Genomic DNA, 25988 nt, shown 5'->3' on the forward strand with positions numbered 1-25988 from the left:
CCCAGTTTTTTGGGCACAGAGCTCGAACAAAGTGACGTGGTGGACTTTTAACATCATAAATCAGTGAGTTGCTTATTATGTCTCCCCGCTCACAGGGAAAATGGAGTTACCTCTTTCTCCCTCATTCGCGAGAGAGCCTGTGGTATGCTGAATACTGGGTGAAACGCAAAGTCTTTGGGGTACCTGCAAGTCTGTGTCTTTGCTGTTGCTTTGCTCACAATTGAGTGCTCGGTGATGGTGCCAATGCCTTTTTATTTTGCTGGTGGGGGAAGGGGGGGTTGTTAATCACTGCTGCCTACGCGTGGGGGAGAGCTGGGACTGAGACTTTGGGGTTCTAAGATTTAACTGTCGTTCATTCTTTGGAACACTCCTCTGATTTCATGGATAGTTTGCGAAGAAAAAGTGTTTCAGGATGTATATTATATACATTTCTCTGACATTAAATTGTACCTTTGAACTTCTTGGCAACTTCATATGCAAAAACTTTTAGTTTGATGCCTTTTTTTATTTCCTTAGTTATCCAAGGCTGGCTCACCCCACCCTTACTGTCCTTGCTTTTAACTGGAATATACTTTCGTTGAGCACCGTGAAAAATCTCTTTGAAAGTCTTCCACTGTTCCTCAACCATCCCAGCATATAGCATGTGTTCTCAATCTACACTAGCCAAATCCACCCTCATCCCATTGTAGTCTTCATTGTTTAGGCATAATACATTGGTTTTAGATCCAACTATTGCACCCTCCATTTGTATGAGAAATTCTATTATATTGTGATCACTCTTTCCAAGAGGATCACTAACTACAAGATCATTAATTTTACCTGTCTCATTGCACAGGACCAGATCTTAGATAACACATTCCCTTGTAGATTCAATAACATGCTGTTCAAGAAAGCTATCACGGATGCATTCTATGAAGTCCTCTTCAAGACTGCCTCGGTCAACTTGATTCACCTAATCCATGCACAAGTTGAAGTCCCCCATGATAAATGCTGTTCCATTTTTACATGCCTCAGCTATTTCTCTGTTTATTGCCTGTGTCACTGTAACGTTATCCCTCAAGGTCGAGGATGATGGTCTTTGTTTCATTGGTCTATAAGATGTGGCCCACAGAGCGAAGATGCCTGTGCGTGTATTTGTTTAACGTGTACTCGATGTTGCACTCCAAGAAGCACATGATACTTCACAAATCAACCAACTGATTCTACTGGCATGGTGCTCAAGACGATTGGAGCTGATGGATTTGTTGCAGCCTTCATCCGCCTTCACAGCCGTTGAGTTCGAAGTAACTTCGTCCGCCTGTTCCACCGTTGAGGTCCTGGTTGGATTGTTCTTTGTCAGGGACCTCACCCTCGACCTTACCGCCGTGGGTGACCCTACCAGGAGCAGAGCTCCAAACGGCATCGCTCTCAGGATCTCAGAACCACACAAGCTTCTCCACCACAACAAGGTGACAATCCACGGAGATAACTCCCACCAGTGATTTTTTTCCCTTTACTATTCCTAATCTCTACCCAGATGGATTCAACATTCTGCTCCTTAGATCTTATATCGTCTCTCACTATCACCCTGATCTCATCTTTAATTAAGAGTGCCACCCCACCTCCCTAACCTTCCCACCTATCCTTCCATATTACCTGATATCCTTGGATATTTTATTCCCAATCATCTCCACCCTTCTGTAAAGGCCACTAAATCATACCCCTCTGTACTCATTTGTGCCACAAGTTCACTGATCTTGTTTCGAATACTACAGGCATTCGAATAAAGTGCCCTTACATTCATTGTGCTTGTAATCATTTATTCCTTTGCACTTGACTTTTCTTCACTTCACTCTTACTTTTCTCATTTTTATCTTTTGTTTTTTTCTTTATCTTTTTCCACACTTTTCTTTTTTATTTTATCTGTACTTCCACAATCTGTTGAATCCACCCCCACCCCCTCCCGCTACTTAGTTTAAAACCCCCATCCACAGCCCTAGTTATGCAACTTGTGAGGATCCAAGTCCCATCACAGTTCAGGTGGAGGCCATCCCATTGGTACAGCTCCTTCCTTCCCCAATACTGATGTCAATTTCCCATGAATTCAAACCCACTTCTCCCACACCATTCTTTGAGCTACGTATTTAACTCTCTAATCTTCTTGACTCTATGCCAATTTGCACATGACTCAGGTAGTAATCCAGAGATTACAACCTTTTTAATTTAGTCCCTGAGCAGAGCCCCTTTCCTCATTCTACTTACGTCACATATGCTTTTTACAGCCACACCTCAGTGCAGATTTTTTCAGAACTTCCACTATATCTTGTATAGATACCGTATGAGGTTTGCACTTTACACCACAAGAAACATTTCCTTTATTCAGTGGAAATGTGATTGGGGCTAGATAAGCACCAGTTATAAAAATAAGTGCAGAATAACACAGACAAACACCTTGCTCCTTTTAAAGACTGTGCCAACACCAGCAGATTCTGCTAATGGTGCCACCAAAACAGTGACGACGGGTTGGCACGGCAACATGGGAAATCTGACATTAGGCTAGTGAAAACTATGTCTGAAGCAGCAATGGAGTTGGATTTGAGAGAGTAAGCTTTCGGCAAGGATTGGAAGGGCCCAGATGGCCTGTTTCCATGCTGTAATTGTTATATGGTTACTGATCGCTGGATTCGAGGTGGTCACCCCTGTATTGGAAGAAAAGTAGGCTGTTCCGACTGGAAATATTGAGTGGTTTTCCAGACTCTTGTTTAAGCTTCTCTTTTACTCTGACAGCAAATGAAGCAAAGGAATTGATGAGACAAGCCTGAAACTTGATGATGACTGTAAACATAGGGCCTTGACGAATTCTCATAGACTTATCAAAGGAGAGCAGTTTTTGGCCATTACCTGGGCCAAGGACAGCTGTAAAATGGGAACTGATAATTGCACAGATTAATAGGAGTGGTGGCATTGGTGGGTGTGGTCATTCAAATAGCAAATACAAAAGTAAGGAGTAACACTTGTATGTCACTAGAGGTTAGAGTACTGTGTAAAGTTTTCATTGAATCATAGAACAGAAACTGCCCACCCTGTTCATGCCCACCACAATGCCAATCTACAATAATCCCATTTCTCCTTATTAGGCCCATACTCCTCTACATCTTTTCCTTTTAACCCAGGTAATTATCCAAATGCCTTTTAAACAGTGCAACTGTTGTCTTCCTCCACTACATTTTCTGGCAGCTTACTCCAAATCTTCACCTCCCAATGCATGAAAAGCTTACTCCTCAGATCTCCTTTAAATTTCTCCCATCACCTTTCACCTGTATCTCTAGTTTTAGACTTCTTTGCCCTGGGAAAAAGATTCAGTCCATTATTTAATCTTATAACTTATAAGCAATATGGACAATCTTTCTCACCCCTTCCATGACAGACTGGACAAACAGAGGAGCACCTTTAGTAACAGACTCTTTCCACAAGAGGAGCACCACTGAATGCCACAGGATATCCTTTCTCCCTGTGACTATAAAACTCTACAACTCCTCCTCCTTAACTATACAAGTATTCAGTATGATTTCATTCCACATCTGTATTTTTTACTATTACTTTTTAATGCACATTTTGTATTTTTTTCATAACTCAATGCTTATATTTTGTATTTTAAAGTTTATATTTCTGACTGAGCAACTTTGCAACAATAACTTTCTTTGGAGATAAATAAAGTTTTATCTCAACTTAGCTTAACTTTATAAGCCTTGATAGGTTCACCTCTCAGCCTCCAAAGAGTACAAATCCAGCTTATCTCCTTTTAACTACAGCTCTCCATTCCAGGCAATGTCCCAATGAATTGCTTCTGCACGCTCTCTCTTGCTATTACATCCTCACTGCACTGTGCCAACCAGACCATACATAATACTCAAAGTGCAGAGCAATCAATATTACGTCCTATTGCAACATGATGCCTTAACACCTGCACTCAATTCCTTGATGTATGAAGGCAAGCATACTAAATATCTTTTTTACTACATCATCTATCTGTATGGCCACTTTCAGGGAGCCATGGGTCTCTGTGCAACGTCTCTCTGTAAATCAATGTGTCTGTGATCCCTGACATTTAATCTGTATGTTCTAACAGAAGAGGACCTCCCAATGTTCATTACCTCATACTTATCTGAATTAAGTTGCATTTGCCTCCACTCTGCCCAGCTTTCTAGCTCATCTAGGTCCCAATATATCTTTAAGTATCTTTGTTCTTTGTTATCTATGACTCCACAATATTTTGCATTGTTTGCAAGCTTATTAATGATGCCACCACCTTTCTCATTCAAGCTTTTTCAAACAAAAACCAAGTGTCCCAATGCTGATCTCTTTGGTACACCACTAGTTACAGATTTCCAATCAGAAGAACATGCATCCACCACTATCTTCTGCCTCTTTCACCCAGCCAGTTTTGGATCTAGTTCACCAACATGCCTCACATACCTTACAGATTTACCTTCTGTGCCAGCCTAACATGCACTTGTCACGTAGGACCTTGTTTAGTGCAACCGTTCAGAGAGAAACAAAGAAAAAACTTAAAAGCAATGAAAGATGTGGAGATCATCAAGGGTCATCTTGATATAAAGATTATCATAGTTACTAAGATATATGACACCATTTGGACTTTGTTCAGATATAACCAATGTTAAAAAGTTGACCTGCTGGTCTCAAATACAATGTTGTAAAGTGTATGGTCATGCACTTTGGGGGAAGAAATAAACAGGCAGACTATTATTTAGATGGGGAGAGAATTCAAAATGCAGAGATGCAAAGGGACTTGGGTGTTCTTGTGCAGGATGCCCTAAAGGTTAACTTCCAGGTTGAGTCGATGGTGAAGAAGGCGAATGCAATGTTGGCATTCATTTCTAGAGGTATAGGATATAAGAGCAGGGATGTGATGTTGAGGCTCTATAAGACACTCGTGAGACTGGGCTCCTTATTTTAGAATGGATATACTGACTTTACAAAAGGTTCAGAGAAGATTCACAAGAATGATGCCAGAAATGAAAGGTTTACTGTATGAGGAATGTTTGGCAGCTTTTGGGCTGTATTCCCTGGAGTTCAACAGAATGAGGGGGGGATCTCAGAAACATTCTGAATGTTTAAAGGCCTGAACAGATTAGATATGACAAAGTTATTTCCCATGGTAGGGGAGTCCAGGACAAGAGGGCACTACTTCAAGATCGAAGGACGTCCATTTAGAACAGAGATGTGGAGAAATTACTTTAGTCAGAAGGTGGTAAATCTATGGAATTTCTTGCCACGAGCAGCTGTGGAGGCCAAGTCATTGGGTGCATTTAAGGCAGAGATAGATAGGTTCTTGAGTAGCCAGGGCATCAAAGGGTGTGGGGTGAAGGCAGGGGAGTGGGGATGACTGGAAGAATTGGATCAGCCCATGATTGAATGGTGGAGCAGATTTGATGAGCCAAATGGCCTACTTCTGCTCCTATATCTTATGGCCTTATGGTCTTCAAAATGGATCATAAGCTACAAGATGATATACGATTTCATCATGTCAGTGAGACAATAGTGAGAGTCATAAACTGTCTTGAGGTAAACTAGAAAAATTATATTTATGACCGATTAACCTACAAAATCCACTTCCTAAATAGTTATTATAGTGGCCCACAAGTTCTTCAAACAAGGAATTAAATATTGAGTAAGAAAATGGCATATTAAAGCAAACATGTAGAGCACACAAGAGATAATTATACTAGGTGGCTTATTGAAAGAAAAAATGGTTCAATGACTCAAGTTGATTGCTAATACAGAGGAACAAGTGATTAAAAAAACATTTTTTTATATACAAGAGTAGAAAAGGAAAAGTTAAAAACAACTTTCCTTCACTCCTCCACATTTGAGAACCTTCACGCTGCTTAGAATTTGCAACATTTTGAAACTGTGCTGTGGTTAAACAGATAATCATAATGATACACTCATTAGTACTACCAAAATTCATCTTGATTAAGGAGGCAGAATACATAAATTAAAAATAATCCAAGATAAACATACTCTCCCTACGTACCAAGTCTTGACCAGTATTTCGTGATTCTTTGTCATCAATGGGAAATAACAGGACACTACCCAGAGAAAGATCTGGAAAGAAAAATGAATGAATCAAACAGCAATGATAAGAAAATTGTGTCATGAGTTCTAATATTAGAAGTGCATATACAAGATTGTTTAATTATTCTTATAATTGAAGGATAATTTTACCTTGGGACAGGTCAGTCAGTATGCAAGCCATATTTTTCTGATTAATGCTGTACCCTGCAATGTCTGATTTCATATAAACATTCCACAATATGTAAAATTATTTGTTTAATGGGACTTCTATATATATACACACACACACACACACACACACACACACACACACACACACACACACACACACACACACACACACACACACACACACACACACACACACACACACACACACACACACACACACACACACACCTATATTGCATCTGCACAACTACACACTGAAGTCCCAAACTTTTTTTTCCCCACTTGCATTTAAACCTTCATATATATTTTACAGTTCATCAAGGTAAAGTCCAGGGCCAAAGTCATAAAATATTATGAGCCATTAACGAATTGTGCAGTACACTAAGTAGTGATTACCTGGTTAGTACACTATACAAAATCAGAAAAAACCTTTCACTGAATATTACACCCTATCGTGAACTCCCTTCTGAAGTTTAATTTTCTGAGGAGTTTTGGAATTTTCTCTCCAAAGTCCAAAAAATGAATTATAACATATAAAAGCCAATTAAATTCAGAACATCCTGCATACAAAGCAAAAAATCCATTTATATGAAACAAGTACTGCTGTTTCCTGTTGCAAAGTCTTTGCTTCAACTTTGGTGAAACAGAACTTCAGATTTTCAAAGGGTGGTGGCCCAGCAGACAGTGTGGGGTGAAGCAGGGACAAGGGTGGATGGAGATAAGTGGCAACTAATCAATGAATGCTCAGTTGCAATTGGCCACAGAGTGAATAGAGTTCACCCCAAAATGTAAAAAGCTATACAGTCGGCCCTCCTTATCCGCAGGTTCCACATGCATGGATTCAACCATCCGCGGATCTGGAAAACACAGAAGTTCTCTCTCCAGCACTCGTTGTTTGAGCATTGTTCGCCTCACGTCTCATGTACAGACTTTTTTTTCTTGTCATTATTCCCTAAACAATACAGTATAACAACTATTTACATAGCATTTACATCATATTAGGTAATAAAAGTAATCTAGAGATGACTTAAAGTAGAGTATACGGGAGGATGTGCGTAGGTTATACGCAAATTCTACGCCATTTTATATAAGGGACTTGAGCATCCGCATATTTTGGTATCTGCAGGTGGCCCCAGAACCAATCCTCTGTGGATAAGGAGGGCTGACTGTATGGTGACAGGGAGAAATGCAAAGATGCCAAAGTTCAAAATTCAAAAGAAAATTTATTATCAGAGTACATACACGTCTCCACATACAACCCTGAGGTTCTTCTTCTGCGGACATACTTAGCAAATCTATAGAACAGTAACTGTAAACTAAACAAACTGCAAATGCAGATATAAATAAATAGCAATAAATAATGTAACAGAGTCCTTAAATGAGTGTAGCTATCCCCTTTTGTTCAGGAACCTGATGGTTGAGGGATAGTAACTGTTCTTGAACCTGGTGGTGCAAGTCCTGAGGCTCTCGTACCTTCTACATGATGGCAGCAGCGAGCAAAGAGCATGGTATCACAATTGACCTAGAATGAATCTAGCAAACTGGGTGTGAACCTGGCAGGGTGAAGCTAAAGCAGATGTGGAAGGGAGAGGGCAATATCCAGCTCAAGTGAAATCAAAGGGAGATGGTAATGTGGAGTTCAAATGCACCTGAAAGGAAGGTGGTCTAGCAGACCATTTAGGGTAGACGAGGGTAGGGGCAGACAGAACAAAGAGGCCACTAACCAAGGTATGTTTCAACAGTATCAGCCACAGGAAGCAGAGTGAAGGAAATTGGACAGGGTGAAGACAGTGCAGAAGGGTTAAGTAGAAACAATGAGGGTAAATAGGGCTAGTGTTAAAAAAAATAAAAGGGTGGCATGGAATAGCAGATTAAAGAGCCTCTTTCTGTGCCAAATGCCACCACAATGACTCAAAAAATGTTAAATCAACCATTCCATAATCTCTCCTGACTCCTCCACATCCTCCTTACTGTCTAAATGCCTGTCTACTATCCAGTAGGATAAACCACAATTTCCTCCAGCAAAACTTTGAAATAAATGCAAGAAACATAGGAAATAAGAGTAGGAATATGCCACCATGCCCCTGAAGTCTGCCTAACCATTCACTATGATTATTGATTATTTATGCTTACTTCCTATGGTTTTTCACTCACTGATACAGCAAAGACAGGTCATGGTTGGTAACACAGGACAGTTCTTTCTAGCTGAATCAGAAGTGGCCATCTGGCGATGGCATAAACATGAGACAGAACTGGGAACTTAAAGTGCTTCAAAAGGATAGAATCACAGAATGATTATAGCATCAAAGAATGTCATCAGCTTCTCCAGTCTGTACCATCTCAATGTAGAAGCAACCCAGTTGTACCTAAATTCTCTTTCCACAGTTTTGCATTTTTTTTCCTTTGAGTTAATTATCCAGCTTCCTTTTGAACACTACATTTGAGTTTGCCTTGACTTTTGCCCTATAGTAGTACATAGTCATTCACTGCATAAACCATTTCTCCTCATGTTCAATTTGGTTTTCTTTCCACTCAACTGGATTCCATGTCCAAAACTGTTGACCCCTCTGCCAATGTAAATAGTTTTTCTTTATCTCTGTCCTTTATGATCTTAATATATTCTATCATGACCTCTCACAATCTCTTCAAGCTTTTCCAGTCTAGTCACGTAACAGAAGTTTTATACTAAATGTGTAGTGCCCAGAGCAAAACAACAAGACTGCAAAAGCAGCCAAATCGGTGTTAAATAAATAATCACCGTGACTTCCTTGATTTTGTATCACGTGCCTCTAATCATAAGCCCCAGAATCCCAGAAGCACTGTTTCAAACTGTTCTGCCATTTTTAATTAATGTCTAGGAATAGGTGAAAAAGCAGTGTTAATTATGGGGGGGCTTAGTAACATTGACCCATGAGGATTGAGTTCACTCAAGTAAAAGTTTTTCAAAGTGCCAATAAGCCCGAAACCTACCCTCTCAAAACAACTTTGCCATGAAAATTGATGAGAATGATTAATAAAGTTTGCAATATATGGGCATACATGGGCTTAGTTGGACATAAATGATACCAGTGAAAAGGCTGTTTGCATCCTACAGCTATCATAGAAGGTTGAATGGGGCAAATGGAGGCGGGGCAGCTTACAAGGGGTTGTACATAGGATGGATCATTTGTAGAGAAGAAAGCAGCTAAATCTGAGTGATCAGCAGGGTGAGTTGTGTTTATGAAGTGAAACAATTATAGAATCAGTGAATAGGTGTGCTTTTCCTTACAGAATCTTAATGTTATTTAAAAACGAATATTTTTTTAAAATAATTTACTTAAAACACTTTTTCATGTCTAGAAGGAAAATCTGCTGCAGTAGACATCGTGAGGTTAAAATCAGCAAAGTGAAATAATACAATGAATAAGTCTATGCTAAACACAAGATCTTCTGGGAAGATGGCGATACGTTTGATCACAGTGGCTTTTACTGGGTCAACCAAAGGTTTTATTATCCTTTTTAATCGCATTTTTTTATGATCACAAGACCCTGCTGAACATTATGAATTTAAAGTGCCACAGGACTACCCTAGTTGCTCGTTGGCAGAGAAAGTGAAGGCGCTGGACTTGGTGCAGATCATGCTGCTGCGTACATCAGAGAGGTGTTGGAGGAATCAGTGCGAAGATGGCGAGTGATCATCTTCGTCACTTTTCTTGAGATCGCAAGACTTCGGTGGACATTGTTAATGTGGAATGCTGCGAGTCCGATTCGCTGATTTATTGACGAGGTGGTAGTGAGGACTAGGTCTGAAGCTGCAATATAGCCTGTTTACAGCCAGCCAGGAGAGACATCGGATTTGTGCTCCATCAGAGGCGTAGTGATGTATCATCCAGGCTGGAGTTGATGCTGCCCCCTAGTGTTCGCTCATCAGAAAACAAGCTGTAACTGCAACTCCTTCAACATTCATGGGACTCAAGTGTTGGACTATTTTTTTTGTGTGTGACTGTATTTTCCTGATATCTTATATGTACTTTCTACCTTATATGTGCTTCATTCTGCATGCGACTGTTGGTATTGTGTTTTGCACCTTGGCCTGGAGTAATGCTATTTCATTTGGCTGTATTCATGGTTATTCATGCATGGTTGAATGACAATTAAACTTGAACTTGAATACAATTTATTCTAGAAATCTACTCAATTACATTGGTAAAATGGTTCGATAGCTTTTAGAATGTAGTGATTTAAAACAAAATCAGATAAAAAGAGCACATTTTTAAAACTCTGGTCTCTCTTACCTTTCATTTTCCCTGCTTTTCCATATTGCTTTCTTGGCTCATCGGATCGAGCTTCCAGTGCTGTAAATAGCCCTCCATTACCCCACCTTCCAGAGTCATCTAAAGAAAAGTTTCAAAGAATTAAATGCTTCAGGTAAGTCAAACAAAACACAACATTTAATGAACCCAAGGCAGCCATCACTTGAGCTGAAATAAAAAAAATTTCGTGATTACAAAAATCAGTGACCATTTTATTAGGTACCTGTGTCTTCTGCTGCTGTAGCCCATCCAGTTCAAGGTTCAATGGGTTGTGCATTCAGAGATGCTCTTCTGCACACCACTGTTGTAACACGTGGTTATTGAGTAACATCACCTGTCACCTTGAACCACTCTCCTCTGACCTCTCTCAGTAACAAAGTGTTTTCACCCACAGAACTGCCGCTCACTAGATGTTTATTGTTTTTTGAACTATTCTCTGTATACTCTAGAAAATGTTGTGTGTGAAAATACCAGGAAATCAACACTATCTGAGATACTCAAATCACTAGCAATTATTCCACAGTCAAAGTCACTTAGAACACATTTCTTCCCCCATTCTGATGTTTGGTCTGAACAACAACAGAACTTCTTGACCATGTCTGCATGCTTTTATGCATTGAGTTGCTGCCACATAATAGGCTGTTTAGATATTTGTGTTAATGAGGAGTACAAGTGTTTCTAATAAAGTGGCCAATGAGTTTATGTCTCAAATTAACTCCGGTAAATACTTTAATAACAAATTAGGGCTCTTCCTTTCTATTCACCTTGAACTTGCACTGAATCTCTGCCTTGAGTTACAGCATACCCGATCTTCAGTTCTGTGATATTTCAGTGAAGCGTGACCTACAATAGATTGTTCCCACCCCCGGTATGCAGGGATCGCGAGTTTTGAGTTGCTCTTACTTTCTTTGAGTGGGTGTAAGTAAAACAGAAGCCTCAGCGACTGTGTCATTCCAGTTTCTTTAAGCAAGTACTGGAATTATACGCAGCTCCTTTAGAATGAAACTGGTCGGATCTGGAAGAGGAATGAGTTCTTTCCACTGTCCCGAAGAGGGGTCGACCAGAGATATCAACTGTCCATTTCCGTCCATGTGCACTGCCTGACCCACTGAGTTCCTCCAGTCCTCCCAGCTGCCAAGACATGCTACAGGCTCCAAAAGGGGTAAAGGAACCCAATCACCTGAGTAGCTGCTGGAGCATCAATATGCCAGCCTGACTTCAAGTACAAGGAAGATACCACAAACTTAAGCACTATATCTAGGCCAGCCTGACAGTATTTAACAAAGCAGAAAAACACAATCTGTACTTTGAATATAGAAAACTTTGCTTAGGCACTTCAAGATGAATTATCAATTTTAGAGCAGGGCAACCTCAACCTTAATCAAAAAGATACATTTTAAGGATGGCTTCAAATAAAGAAATAGAAGTAGGGATGTTCAGACTTCAATATGATTCACTAAAGCACAGGTTTCTACCCTGGGGTCCACAGACCTTTAGCATAATGGTATTGGTCCATGGAATAAACAAGGTTGGGAACCCTTGGCTTAGAGCCTATGTTTAAGGCACATATCCCAGTTAAAAACACACAAGGATGGATACAGAGACCTGCATGTCTGGAGAAGGATGCCTTGGGATAATATGAACAAGCAGAAGATAAATCATATAGATCAGTGAGATTTGGAAAAATATGTGAATGAGCTCACCATTCTAGACATACACCTTCAGCAACAGAATAAGTTATTTTTCTACTTACCAACACAGTGCACTATTATGACATCCTCTTCGTCAGCAGCTGAAGGGTGAGTGACATCACCAAGGACATAACAAATAGATTTCTGCTCTGTATCCGCAGAATCTAGATCACCTGGAAGGTCATTTTCATCTTCCTCCGATTCGTCCTCACTTCCACTATCCAATGATGGAAGACATAGTGATCTGTAGCCACAAGAATTCCACCAAGCCATCCTGACAGAAAGTTTATTGAATATATGTCAGTTAATTATTAAAGAATAACTGATTATTTCAAAAAAAACTCAAAATAATCTCTTTTTAAAATAATTTCTTATTGTTATAAAGTGAAGCCCTAACCTGCTCAATCCATCCTCAATCATTGCTTATCTAACTAATCCAGTGAACGTTTTCTGCACTGACTTCACTGACTTACATAAGAGTCATGTTACTGAGACATTGAAGAGTGATCAAAGGAAACAATCTTGTACTTCACTAAGAAACCAATACTTTCAGGAGCGTAAGAAAAACCATTGCCAATAAAAGAGGTGCTGACAATGCTAAAGCTATTTTGTTCTCTGCCCAGCTTCCAACACCCACTCTTGATGCCTTTTAGTTTCTGAATAGAATCACTAAGTAGCACTACAGAAGAATCCCAGTGGCTCATTGAGCTAGACCAGTCCTGCAAAAGGAATCAAGGAGGCCCCACTTTTTCTTCACTCTAGAATCTTCAATGTATTGAATTAATTTTGGAAAGCCACCATTTAACACATGAACAGATTAAAAATGAACCAGGTGTAGGCCTACCTCACCATTCAGTGTGATCATGCAGGCCTCAACTCCACTTCTGCACCATTTCCTCATACCCCTCTATTCCTCGATCTATCGAATATTTATCTACTTCAACCTTACATAACTAAAATGTTGCAACTTCCACCACCTGCCACAGCAAAGCATTCCAGACACACACCACCATCTGTGAGAAGAAACTTCTATGTATCTCCGCTTTTAATGACTGGTCCTTTAACATGGTGTTACACCCCACTGTTTGAGACGCTCTCGCTCGTGAAAAACACCTAATCGCAACATCTAATCTGTCAACCTCTCTTAGGATCACATATGTTTGAGTAAGATCTTCTCTTATTTTTCTTAACTCCAAGGAATACAGGCACAAACTATTTAGTCTCCCGTGTTAGGGCAATCATTTCATCCAATAAGAGCTGTGCATTCAATTCTCCCCCAAGCTGCACTCATCAATAATTTCTAATTTCTATTACTTATCAGTAGTGGGAACAATTTTTGTTCAGTGGTTTTGAAAACACTTGGCAGGTCCGGTTGTGGCGATGAACTAGTAGTATTTTAATATATTGAGATACAGCATGGTAAAACAGGCCTATCCAGCCCAACAAGCCCATGCTGCCCAATTACACCCATGATCAATTAACCTGCTAATCCACACGTTTGGAAGGTGAAAAGAAACTGGAGCATCTGGAGGAAACCCATGCACTTACAGAGGGAACATACAAACTCCTAACATTCAACAGCAGAATTACACACAGGTCCCTGGTACTGTAATAATGCTATACTAACCAGTGTGCTAACATGCCACTCCAAACCCACGCAGCCAAATCAATGTTTTCAAAATCATGATATTAACAACATTGAAACCAGCTTAACTACAATGCTTTCCATTGAATCAAAGACTTTGATTAATAGATCCTGAAGACAAGACAGAAATCTGTGATTCTGGCTATCGAATTTGGAGATACAAAATATGGTACTGGTGAAGGCAATACCATATTGTGTGGTCACTTCCCCAAAATCAAACATAAAAGTAACATGAGACAGCCTTTACTTTTTCTTTAGCTCCTCCTCTTCTTGCTTTTGTTTCTTTTCTTCCAGCAGTTTTGCACGCTTAGCTGCTGCTTCTTGACGTTTCTGGCGTCTCTGTTGAAGCTCTTCAGGAGACAATAATCGTTTCTTTCTGGTGGTTATACTTAATGCAGCATCTGGAAGAAGCTGTATAAATAAAAATCAAACTAAGACAGCTATTCTTTACTGATTTGGAAAAATACTTAGAAATTAACTGCCTTACGTTGGACTTTGTGCGAAGTGATCTTCCTCCTTTACTGGATTCTTCCAGTACCATTTTGTGAAGTTCTAGAAGTTGTTCAAAAGTTTTCTGGTCTGCTGAACTAGGTTCCTTAGAGTAATCTCTCCCCTCATACTGGTACATATGTGCTAAAACAAAAAATGACCTTGGTAATAAACGAGTTTAAAAATATCGCTGCATACATATAAATAAAAAAAACAAAATCTTCTTTCTTTACCCACTCAGCTTAGGTTTTTTACTATTTCATCCTTAACTCTACATCAACAAACTGAAAAGACTTTTTAAAGATATTTTGGTTACAATATTAATAGCTACTTGTAGATCATAGTTTGGTAAATAAATCATTCTGAATGTGTTAATTGTGCTTTTTGGATTCAAAAAAAAATCTCAAATATGCTCACATTTCTGGTAAAACTCTTTAAGCTGTACTTAAGACCTGTGCTGATCAACTGTCTGGAATGTTCTCCAATATTTCTAACCTATCACTTTGGCATTCTGAGGCACCCACCTGTTTCAAGCAGGCTTCATTTCCACCCGTGCCCAAGAAGAACGTGGTGACATGTAGTGAGGGTGAGACCTCAAGCCATGGCGTTACCCGTTTACAACAGCCCCTGAGAGCCGGAGGCCTTGGAGTCGTGCACTCCACCTGAGTGCTGAAGGGAGTGTGGCACAGCCTGTAAGCTGGAGTCGATGCTACCCCCGCCCCCCCCCCCATGTTCGCTCGACAGAAGACGAGCCATATTTCGTTTGACTGCAGACTGCTGCAACACTCAAGGACTTGGGGACATGGACTACATTTTTTTTGTGAGACTGTATTTTATTGCTATCTTATATATGCTATATGTGTCTTTTGCTGTATGTGGATGTTGGTACTGTGTTTTGCACCTTGGCTCTGGAGTACTGCTGTTTTGTTCGGCTCTTTCATGGATATCCAAGTCTGATTGAATGACAATTAAACTTGAACTTGACTCTATGTACGAAATCACAAGCACATACTTGCAGTCTCCAATTCTTCATTTGCTTCCATTTTGTTACTCGCTTGCTCCTGTGTGACCCACATTCCTTTTCTGGTTTCTCCAAGAATATTTTCCAGACTAACATCTTCAATAGTACTCTCTTCAGAAGACAACAGCTTATCCAACCCAAATTTCAGGATTTCACTTAGCTATGGAAAAGTAAAAGAAATTTGCTTTTGAACCTTGATGAATCATTGTGCTAAACTATGCTACTAAAATGTTTTGCAGAAAATAAAACAAATTAAATATTTATCTTTGAATTTTGAATGTTATTTTTATTTATACAATTAAGAAATAAATCAGAGCATTATTGGAATTGATAAAAGTTTCTGAGGATGTGTCTACTTAAATCAAAATTACAATACTTGTAAATTTCTTATTCATTGACCAAGATGAGGATTAAAGTGGAAAGTCCTAGGGGTTATCTTAGCTTATCCTGGTGTAAAGAGTCTATAATTCCACCTTTCATAGTTTCCAAGCTGCTTTGTTAAGCAATACCTGCAGCTTTATCTATTTTGCTAAGAAGACTTCCAATTTTCTTAATTTCTCCATGTGAAAAGAACCATAACTTTACATCTGTGTCCCAAATAGTAATGTCACCTTTACCTTGCGATGCTCCTAACTTACTTTATCTATTGGATCACCTCCAAACTGTTCATTTTCAACAAATCTTCATTATTCCCTTTTAACAGCATTTTGACATGGGATATCAGTTGGCCAGTTTACTGTACATCGTATAGTTGGGATAAGCTGGTTTTTCAGGCTGTGGTAAAGTTCAACACCACTGACATCAATGACTCTCAATGCTTCATATTTACTAAGGTTTGGACTGGTGGTTCTGTTCTGAATTTATCTCTAACTGCATGAAATTAGTGACACACAACACTACATCCTCAGTTTGGAGATGTCTGAAAGGATGGCACTTGGCACTCCTCCCAATATTGTCCTAGATAGGCAGAATCAAATTTCTGCTAAATTGTTTTTTTTTTATCAGCTGCAAGCCCAACTTTGCAGGTTTGTCTGCCGAGACTCCATCAACCATACCCATTAAGGTGCCACAGAGCCTTGGATTATTCCCCAAGCAGGATGGTCTGTGCTTGTGTTGCCCTCAGCACCTCCTCCTGGTGCTGTTGAACAAGGAACAGTGCTGTCTGATCAGCTGTGGTAATTTAGGAGTCTGGCACGTGGGTTCAAAGGCATAATTCTGGGACAAAAGTGCACCTTAACTAAAGCCTGGGTAAACATTTTCAGGTGTGGCACAATTATCTAACTGCTGATGTTAGGAATTTGCACATTGACCAACACGGGTTCAGTATCATTGCTTAGATTGGGTGATCCACCCACCTAGTTGTTGCACCTTGTGGTGATTCAGTACAACAGTCAGGCTAATGAGCCTTTGCAGACGGATTTTATAGTGAACAATATTAGTGTACGTCTGGAAGCATATCTGTACAGATAGGTTTCCTATATCAAGGACCTTAGTGAATTACACTTCACTGTTCCGGGTCACTTTACCAAAACTGGATATTATTTCTTATTTAACAGCTGAATTTAAATTTATAGTTCGATGGTGGAATATAATCCTGTGATCAATAATCAGGCTTGTTATTACTGTTACATAAACAATACTCTACTATAATCCCCATCATTTATCAGATATCACATTGTTAATGTTCAATCTTCCTTTTATTTGATTAATTATACACAGATGTTTACAGTAGAATGTGTACACAGTGCTAAAATAAATGGTTATAGCCAGTACCAATTGCACATAAGATAGTAGGGAAAATATTAATACTGGCAAAACTGTAAGCAGTTTGCTACATGGTGTGGATAAAATGCTGGATTATTTAAGATTGAACATATTTTGAAACTGTTTTCAAGCCCAGACTGCACAGCCCCTGACCAACGATCCTGCAGAAGTGAGAACAGAACTATCTTTTTGACATGGCAAAATCATCTTGTATGGAGTATAAGACTTTTGATTCTAAATGATAGTTAGGTACCAATCCAAGATAGAAATAGAAAGTCACATTACAACAGCAGACCCATAACTTCTTTGCCTATTTGGACCATAATGGTTAGCAATTGCTCACCTGCATATCAGAAGTCCCAGATGATTCTTCTTGTTCCTTCATTGAGAATTGACCACCTTCAATCAAAGTATTTGTCAACTGCAATTTTGACATAGCCCGGCTGTATATCAACTGGTCAACTGTGTCTCTTCCGATCAGGCGAATAATTTTAACTGGTCTTTGTACAAAAGATAACTTTAGAGGATAAAAAGTTTCCATTCATCTTGACAAATTGTACCAACTTGTCAAGACATCATGTTCTAAGCTTAGCCATACCAATTTTTGTATAAACAAATAGCCATACACTGTTCGTGCAGTCTAACATAGATAAGTTACTTTTCAGCTTCAATTCTTTACGAGATTTTTACTTACATTGCCATGATATTGTTGTTTTACATGAACATGCAAACAGACCAAAACAAAACATGGATTTTGTAACAATGCCTTACATTTGGAAACATTTGATATAATTGCTTTTTGGTTTGGAGCTAAATTAATAAATGATGGGGAAACTTCCATTCAATAGAAAAATAGAGAATGAATTGATATCACTTTGACATGGTGCTTGGAAATGAATCCAATATCACAAAACAATTAATGGAAGCAGGATACTTCCCTAGTGGGATCCGCTCAGATCCAGTTATTTGTAAAAGAAAACCATGATGTTCTGCTGCAACCGCACACCTCTAATTGAATTAGTGTAATTGATTTAATATCATTGACATACGATGTGAAGTTTGTTGCCGTGAGGCAGCAGTACAGTACGGCACAAAGTAAATAGTACAAAACAAAAGTAGTAATGAGGATTCTTGGAACATGCAGAAATCTAAAGGCAGAGGGGAAGTTTAATGTGGGTCTTTAGGCTCCTCTACCTCCTCCCTGATGGTAGTACTGAGCAGAGGGCATGTCCCGGATAGTGAGGGTCCAGATACAGGTCTCTTGAGGCACCACCTCCTGAAGATGTCTTTGATGGTGGAGAGGGTTGTGCCAGTGAGTCTCGAACCCTCTGAGGCCTCTTGCGATCCTGTGTATTGGAGCCTCCACACCAAGCTCTGATGCAACCAGTCAGAATGTTCTCCACTATACATCTGTAGAAACTTACAGGCCTTCAGCGAAGTACCTAATCTCCTAATGACATACAGGCACCATTGAGCCTTCTTTATGATTGCATCAATGTGTTGGGCCCGGGATGGATCCTGTTAAGATGTCAACACCCAGGAACTTGAAGCTGCTCAGCCTTTTCACCATTGGCCCCTCAATGAGCACAGATGTTTGTTCCCCCAACTTCCCCTTCCTGAAGTCCACAATCAATTCCTCTGTCTTGCTGATGTTGAGTGCAAGGTTGTTGTTGTTACACCACTGACTAGACTGAACTCCTGCCTCAGCAAGGACCTGGACCCATTGCAATTTGCCTATCGCCACAATAGGTCAACGGCAGATGCAATCTCAATGGCTCTTCACACAGTGTTAGACCACCTGGACAACACAAACACCTATATCAGGATGCTGTTCATCGACTATAGCTCAACATTTAATACCATCATTCCCACAATCCTGATTGAGAAGTTGCAGAACCTGGGCCTCTGTACCTCCCTCTGCAATTGGATCCTCAACTTCCTAACCGGAAGATCACAGCCTGTGTAGATTGGTGATAACATATCCTCCTTGCTGACGATCAACACTGGCGTACCTCAGGGGTGTATGCTTCGCCCACTGCTCAACTCTCTGTATATACATGACTGTATGGCTAGGCATAGCTCAAATACCTTCTACAAATTTGCTGACAATACAACCATTGTTGGTAGAATCTCACGTAGTGACGAGAGGGCATACATGAGTGAGCTATGCCAACTAGTGGAATGGTGCCGCATCAACAACCTGGCACTCAACATCAGTAAGACGAAAGAGCTGATTGTGGACTTCAGGAATGGTAAGACGAAGGAGCACATACCAACACTCATAGAGGGATCAGATGTGGAGACAGTAAGCAGCTTTAAGTTCTTGGGTGTCAAGATCTCTGCGGACCTAACCTGGTCCCAACATATGAATGTAGTCATAAAGAAGGCAAGACGGCGGCTATACTTTATTAGGAGATTTGGCACATCAGCAAATACACTCAAAAACTTCTATAGTTGTACCATGGAGAGCATTCTGACAGGCTGCATCACTGTCTGGTATGGAGGAGCTACTACACAGGACTGAAAGAAGCTGCAGAAGGTTGTAAATCTAGTCAGCTCCATCTTGGGCACTGGCCTACAAAGTACCCAGGACATCTTTAGGGAGCGGTGTCTCAGAAAGGCAGCGTCCATTATTAAGGACCTCCAGCACCCAGGGCATACCCTTTTCTCACTGTTACCATCAGGTAGGAGGTACAGAAGCCTGAAGGCACACACTCAGCAATTCAGGAACAGCTTTTTTCCCCTCTGCAATCCGATTCCTAAATGGACATTGAAGCTTTGGACACTACCTCACTTTCTTTTAATATACAGTATTTCTGCTTTCGCACATTTTTTAAAAATCTATTCAAAATATGTAATTGATTATTTATTATTATGTTTTATTTTATTTATTATTATTATTATCTTCTTTTTTCTCTCTGCTAGATGATGCATTGCATTGAACTGCCACTGCTAAGTTAACAAATTTCACGTCACATGCCGGTGATAATAAACCTGATTCTGAAACAGCCAATTTATCTCTCTTCCGTAAGCCTCCACATTGCCATCTGAGATCCTACCATCAGCAATGGTGTCATCGGCAAATTTATAGACGGCATTTGAACTGTGCTAAGCCACACAGTCATGAGTGTATAGAGAGTAGAGCAGTAGGCTAAGCACAAGTTTGTCAGGTGCGCCTATGTGATAGTCAGCGGGGAGGCGAAGTTATTACCAATCTGCAATGACTGTGATTTCTCAGTAAACAAGTTAAGGATCCAGTTGCAGACAAAGGTACAGAGGCCCAGGGGCTGTAACTTGGTGATTAATACTGAGGGAATGATGGTGTTGAGCACAAAGCTATAAATGAAAAACTGTATCTTGCCGTACATCTTGCAGTCGTCTAGATGTTCCAAAGCAGACTGAAGAGCCGAGACTGCATCTGGAGGCAAAATGCAGTGACCAGGTCATTGCTCAAGCAGGAGATTGTTCTAGGCACATCCAACCTCTCAAAGCACTTCATTACAATAGATGCGAGTGCTACAAGGTGATAGTTATTGTGGCAGCTCACCCTGCTCTTCTTGGGCATTGACTGACGCTCTTTTGATCTTTTGATGCAGGTACGATTCTCAGACTGCAACAGTGAGAGGTTAAAGATGTCCTCAAATACTCCCACCAGTTATTCAGCAGACGTTTTCAGTACCCAGTCAGGTACCTGATACCTTGTGAGGGCTCACCTTTTTTAGAAGATGTTTGGACACTGGGCTCTGAGTCAAAGATCACAGGGTCACCAGCTGCGTACAAGCGTAGTGTTATTCTCCCTTTCAAAGCGTGCATAAAAGGCACTGAGTCCAGTGGGAAGTGAAGCATCAGTGCCTCATAGGCAGCAATAACATGCAAACCTTGCCACAGCTGTCATGCATTCAATGTTATTTCTATCTTCACCTGGAATTGCCTTTTCGCTCTCATCTGCACTTCTTGTAGAATTCTGTATTGCCAGTCTTGAAAGCCACAGATTTAGTCTTCAACAGGCTGCTTTCATCCTAGGGGTTCAGTTTGGGAATAATTAGCTCTGTTCTTAAAGGCACACACTCATCCACACAGGTCTTGATGAAGTCAGTGATGGCTGTGGTATATTCATTCAAAGATGAATCCTGAATATGGTCCAGTCTACTGATTCAACACTGTCTGATAAACAGTCTTCCACATCCCTTGACCATAACTTCGCAATCTTCACACCGATGCTATGGTCCTCAGTCTCTTTCTGTATACTGAGTGTAGAAGTACAGCCAGGTGATCAGACTTGCCAAAGTGCAGGCGGTGGATGGCACAATAATTGTTCCTGATAATGGTGTAGCAGTGAATCGAGTGCATTGGCTCCTCTGGTTCTACAGATCAATTCTATACAAAAGCGTCCTGGATTTGATTTCTCTAACTACATAGGTACTGTACACAAAAGCAAAACTGTATATGTCTTTAAAGAAAGAGTTCTTTAAATGTACCAATTTTAGCCCACAATCAGAGAGAAAGGGAGAAGAGAAACATTATTTGTGGTCCTGCTTCAGAAATGTAATTTTTCAACCAAGAGTTATAAAATTAGTCGGTTCCATCATGGGTCCTAGCCTCTGTAATACCCAAGACTTCTTCAAGGAGCAGTGCCTCAAAAAGGGAGCATCCATCATTAAGGACACCTACCACACAGAACATGCCCTCTTCTCACTGTTACCAACAGAAAGGAGGCATGGAAGCTTGAAGGCACACATTCAGTGATTCAGGAACAGATTCTTTCCCTCTGATATCCGATTTCTGAATGGACATTGAAACCATGAACACTACTTCATTACTTTATTATTTCTGCTTTTGCCCAACTTATTTAACTATTTGATTACACACACATACGCACACTACATTTTTTTCTGTATCACTGTATCATGTATTGTATTTTACCGCTGCCACAAAGTTGACAAATTTCATGACACATGCCAGTGATATTAAACCTGATTCTGATTGCAGTTCATTGATACTCTGTATCTCTATATGCATTAATTTAAGAGATGGATGGGCCAATTCAAAGTTCTGTGACCCCCTTCTCTCTTGGACAAGGCTGCACATAATCTTGATCTGAATATTTTGCTTTTGTTTGCAACAACTATGTATTTGGAGAAGTCAAATCAAGGATATTTTTGTACAGAATTATTAGGTAGAACCAGAGGACCCAACAAACTCAATCTCTTCACAGTTCTGTCTACCTGAAACTGATCAAGCCAAAGTTGCAGAATCAGTAAGGCGGGCATTGATTTACAAGTTCAGGAGTGTATTTCTGGTGACATTATGTGATGATGTTGACTTCCATCTTAAAAATATTCATATTAAGAGCACTTCAATATAACACTCTACAGCAATTTTTTTTCAGAATTGTCGCTTCCTCGGAATTCTTTTGTGGTTATGATAGACCACTTGAAGCCGAACATAAATAAAATTGCAGACTATTTGTATCACGTAGGAATTTGGAGAAACAAGAAATGGACTTTTATCGGATATTGCATAAAAGTACTGGTGCTTTGCCATAGTTCAACAAAGTTAAGGATGTTTTGTTGATGATGTTCGCTTGTACTCAGTGTCTGACTTAAGTATCCAACAACAATCAATCAGTATTGATGGATTCCAGTTGCCCTGATACCTTTTCAATATTCTGCAATATCCTGATGAAACCTTTTGCCATGCTCGTCACTGACAGTGCCAAGATTTGCACGGAAGAAGTCGAAATGGGAATGCATAAAATTAATCTTTAGTGACAAGTTGGACCACATGGTTTCGTATGCTTGAAAAATGTAAACAACCAGCTGCACGTAGTTTGGTGCTCTGCAGTTGCCAAGAAAAATTTTAACAACATTCTTGAATGCTTCCATGCGATTTTCTCCGGTCCGACTAGAAGTTCTTCAAATTGCCTGTCATTTCTGACCTGTTTGATTTGTGGACCAACAAAAATGCCTTCCTTAATCTTGGCATCACTTATTCTGGGAAACATCTGCCACTAATACCAAAATCCTTTACGGAATCTTTTGTGTCTGGTGACAACAGGTTGCATCATTGCAGTCTTGAACTCAGTAATTCTGTCTTTGCCTTTGACAAATTTGACTCTGACCAGGTTATTTAGCTCACATTGAGTTATCAGATGAGGCTCAATCGACATAAAGGGTTCAAAATCAGTATCAGTATTATTTTCCATTCCTGGCTCGTGCATCATGGCATCTTAGTCTGTCTCCTCTAGACTCCATGTGTCTGGTGGGTTCAGTACCAGAAAACTATCATCATGTAGCACAGGTCTCACGGCTGAAGGGACATTGGGGTATTCAATGGATTTCTTGTTTTTAGTAGAGAAACCAGACAGACTGGTCAGACAGACGAGAACATGATCCTTACGTTCTCGCCATTATCATTAGGACAGCGAAGTGTATTGACATCCGAGTACCCCTGAACCAAGCTCTAAGTTCAACAGCGCATGTTAAGCAACAAGTGTGAGAAGCCCAGATTTTGTTTTTGTCGCCATTTCTATGTAAAAAGTAGAGCTCATAGGTTTTTTTTGAAAGAAGAGGAGTCATACACTGTCTGAGATTTAAGCATATACTCGCTACCAATATAACAGAAAGTATGGTGGCTGCAGCAACATTGGCGAGACATTTTGCCATCACAAATACTCCTGAAGATACAATTAATTTATTATAACGAGTACACATGATATTCCATGCACATAGAGCATGCGCATCAACATGATTGCAAACCGATATACATGTAAACACAATGCACAGAACGGTGTGTGCCTGATGCTTTTATAGCCTTTCTAAAACCTGTCCCGCTGTGCAGTATCCACCCTGCCTAAGCATGCCCAGGCATGCCTGGACAAGACAGAAAACTGTTCAGTTTACATTGTGGGCAATATTTTAACTGACTTGAATTATGAATTGAAATAACAAATATAGGCTATTTTTACAAAAATGGTGCACATTAGGGAAATTTCATGCTGATTTTCATGATCAGCAGCCCAAAATCCATAAGATACACCCCAAAGCATTCAGGAAGTAAAATCTTTGTAATTAATATATTTTGGCAACACCAACATTTGAAAAAGTCAAATGCTTAAAATACCAGAAACACCAATACCTATTCACTGCCAGGGGTGGCGTTGAAGAAAGGGGTCAGCCGTTCACGACCTCCAGTCCCACCACTTCATTGAATAAACCTTTCTTATTTTGCAATCCTCAACCGCCCAAACCAACCAAACCAGCTTTCAATCTCAAACTAGTTACTCATTGGAGTGAATTCAGTTCCAAATTCTTCCTGTCAACTTATCTTAAGGAATGCTTATAGAATAATTTCTAACAACAATAATCTGTAGGATGAAACAAGCTAGCACCTGGCAAAGGAAAATGCCATCAATGATGCGCAGCATTAAATGTCAATAGCATGGCGTTAAAGAACAAATTTCAAAAACCATACTTTTGGAGGGCAATTTGCCTATTCACGTAAATTTTGGAAGCCTGCAAAAGATTCAACATATGGAGCCAGACCTTTCAACCAACCTCAATAAATGTAATGTATGGGTTCAAATATAAGCAGATCATTCTAATGAGTATAATCCCATCACCTTTTCTGGCCAATCCTGTGGGCCCTTGCAGATGCCTGAAGGTCATTCTGAGGATTGAAATCACTGTCTACAAATATGACAGTGTCAGCAGCAGTCAGGTTCATTCCTACTCCACCTGTTTTAAAAAGAAAATCATAACATTTGAGCGTTAGATTGGCTATTAGGCCAAAAATGTTGTATTAATTTTGATGCTTGTTTTTACTTAATGTTCTTTTCCTGTGTATCATCTATATCCCTCCATTTCCTTCATATTAATTTGTCTATCTAAGAGCCCCTTCGACATCACCAAACTGCCTGTTTTCACTAATACCTATTCTAAGCACCTAACACCCGTCTACATTTTAAATTCAAATCTTTGATAGATATCACAAACATCCTGAGAAAGGCCCTCAGGATTATAGGTGTAAATGAAGCCACAGCTCGTGAGAAGCTAGCCATCAGTAGCTACCACCACAGACTACTGTGGTGTACTGTGGTTACTGCAGCTACTGTGCTGTACAAAATGCACACCAGCCACAGCCCTGCAGACCTTCGCGCCATGCTGCCTTATCGTTTGAGAGACAGTGCACCACATGATCAAGTTTATCTATGCCTGTTCATGCTGTTTCTGTGTCTGATGCGAGAACCTACACACTGGATAGAAGCTTCCTTCACTGAGCTATCAGAATCTGGAACAGCCTTCCAGATGCTGTGGTCGGAAAAATCTCCGACGATGGGGTCCAAGCCTTCAAGAGTTGAGTGCACAAACACCTATCATCTCTGGGAGAGATGTCTCATGCTTCTTCATAAGCTATCATGAAGGGGACCAGGTTGGCAATGCTTGGTAGTTGGCAGGTAGGGTTAATAACTGACTTTCAAGAGCACTTGTGAGTTATGTTCCGGCTGGACTTAGTCCTTAAACTGCTGGAAAACAGTGCAGAAAGATCAGGTGCTGTTTTCTCTCGGTAGGGATCAGTTTTCAGTTCCAAGTGCTCCTGTCACGTTTTGTCACCCTGTAACCTTATCCTTCAATCTCTCTGAATTATGGAGGACAGCATGTGTATAAATGTCTCTCTCCAGCAGACTTCATCATGATCATCGTGACTCCAGTATTTCTACTACTTTTTAATGTTTCATAATTGTACATATGATTTTTTTAATGTTCTATCGCTGAGCAGCAGTGAACCATCTGATTGGCCTATCAGCGTTCTCCCTGGGAACTAGTTGACTTGATCAG

At 40.1% G+C, this 25988-nt stretch overlaps 1 protein-coding gene across 1 annotated transcript in view; it reads right to left on the minus strand.

The window, feature by feature from the left end:
* Positions 1-25988, minus strand: part of chd1l (chromodomain helicase DNA binding protein 1-like) — a 97910-nt gene that overhangs the window by 25750 nt on the left and 46172 nt on the right. Inside the window, exons 13-20 of the mRNA XM_073045127.1 lie at positions 24773-24887; positions 17495-17651; positions 15379-15547; positions 14365-14510; positions 14125-14288; positions 12295-12506; positions 10524-10622; positions 6038-6108 (exon numbers count right to left, since the gene is read on the minus strand). Of these exons, the coding sequence (XP_072901228.1) occupies positions 6038-6108; positions 10524-10622; positions 12295-12506; positions 14125-14288; positions 14365-14510; positions 15379-15547; positions 17495-17651; positions 24773-24887 (1133 nt within the window). The remainder of the gene's footprint in view (positions 1-6037; positions 6109-10523; positions 10623-12294; positions 12507-14124; positions 14289-14364; positions 14511-15378; positions 15548-17494; positions 17652-24772; positions 24888-25988) is intronic.

Source organism: Hemitrygon akajei, chromosome 5, assembly GCF_048418815.1.
Source record: "Hemitrygon akajei chromosome 5, sHemAka1.3, whole genome shotgun sequence".
NCBI classification, from domain to species: Eukaryota; Metazoa; Chordata; class Chondrichthyes; order Myliobatiformes; family Dasyatidae; genus Hemitrygon; species Hemitrygon akajei.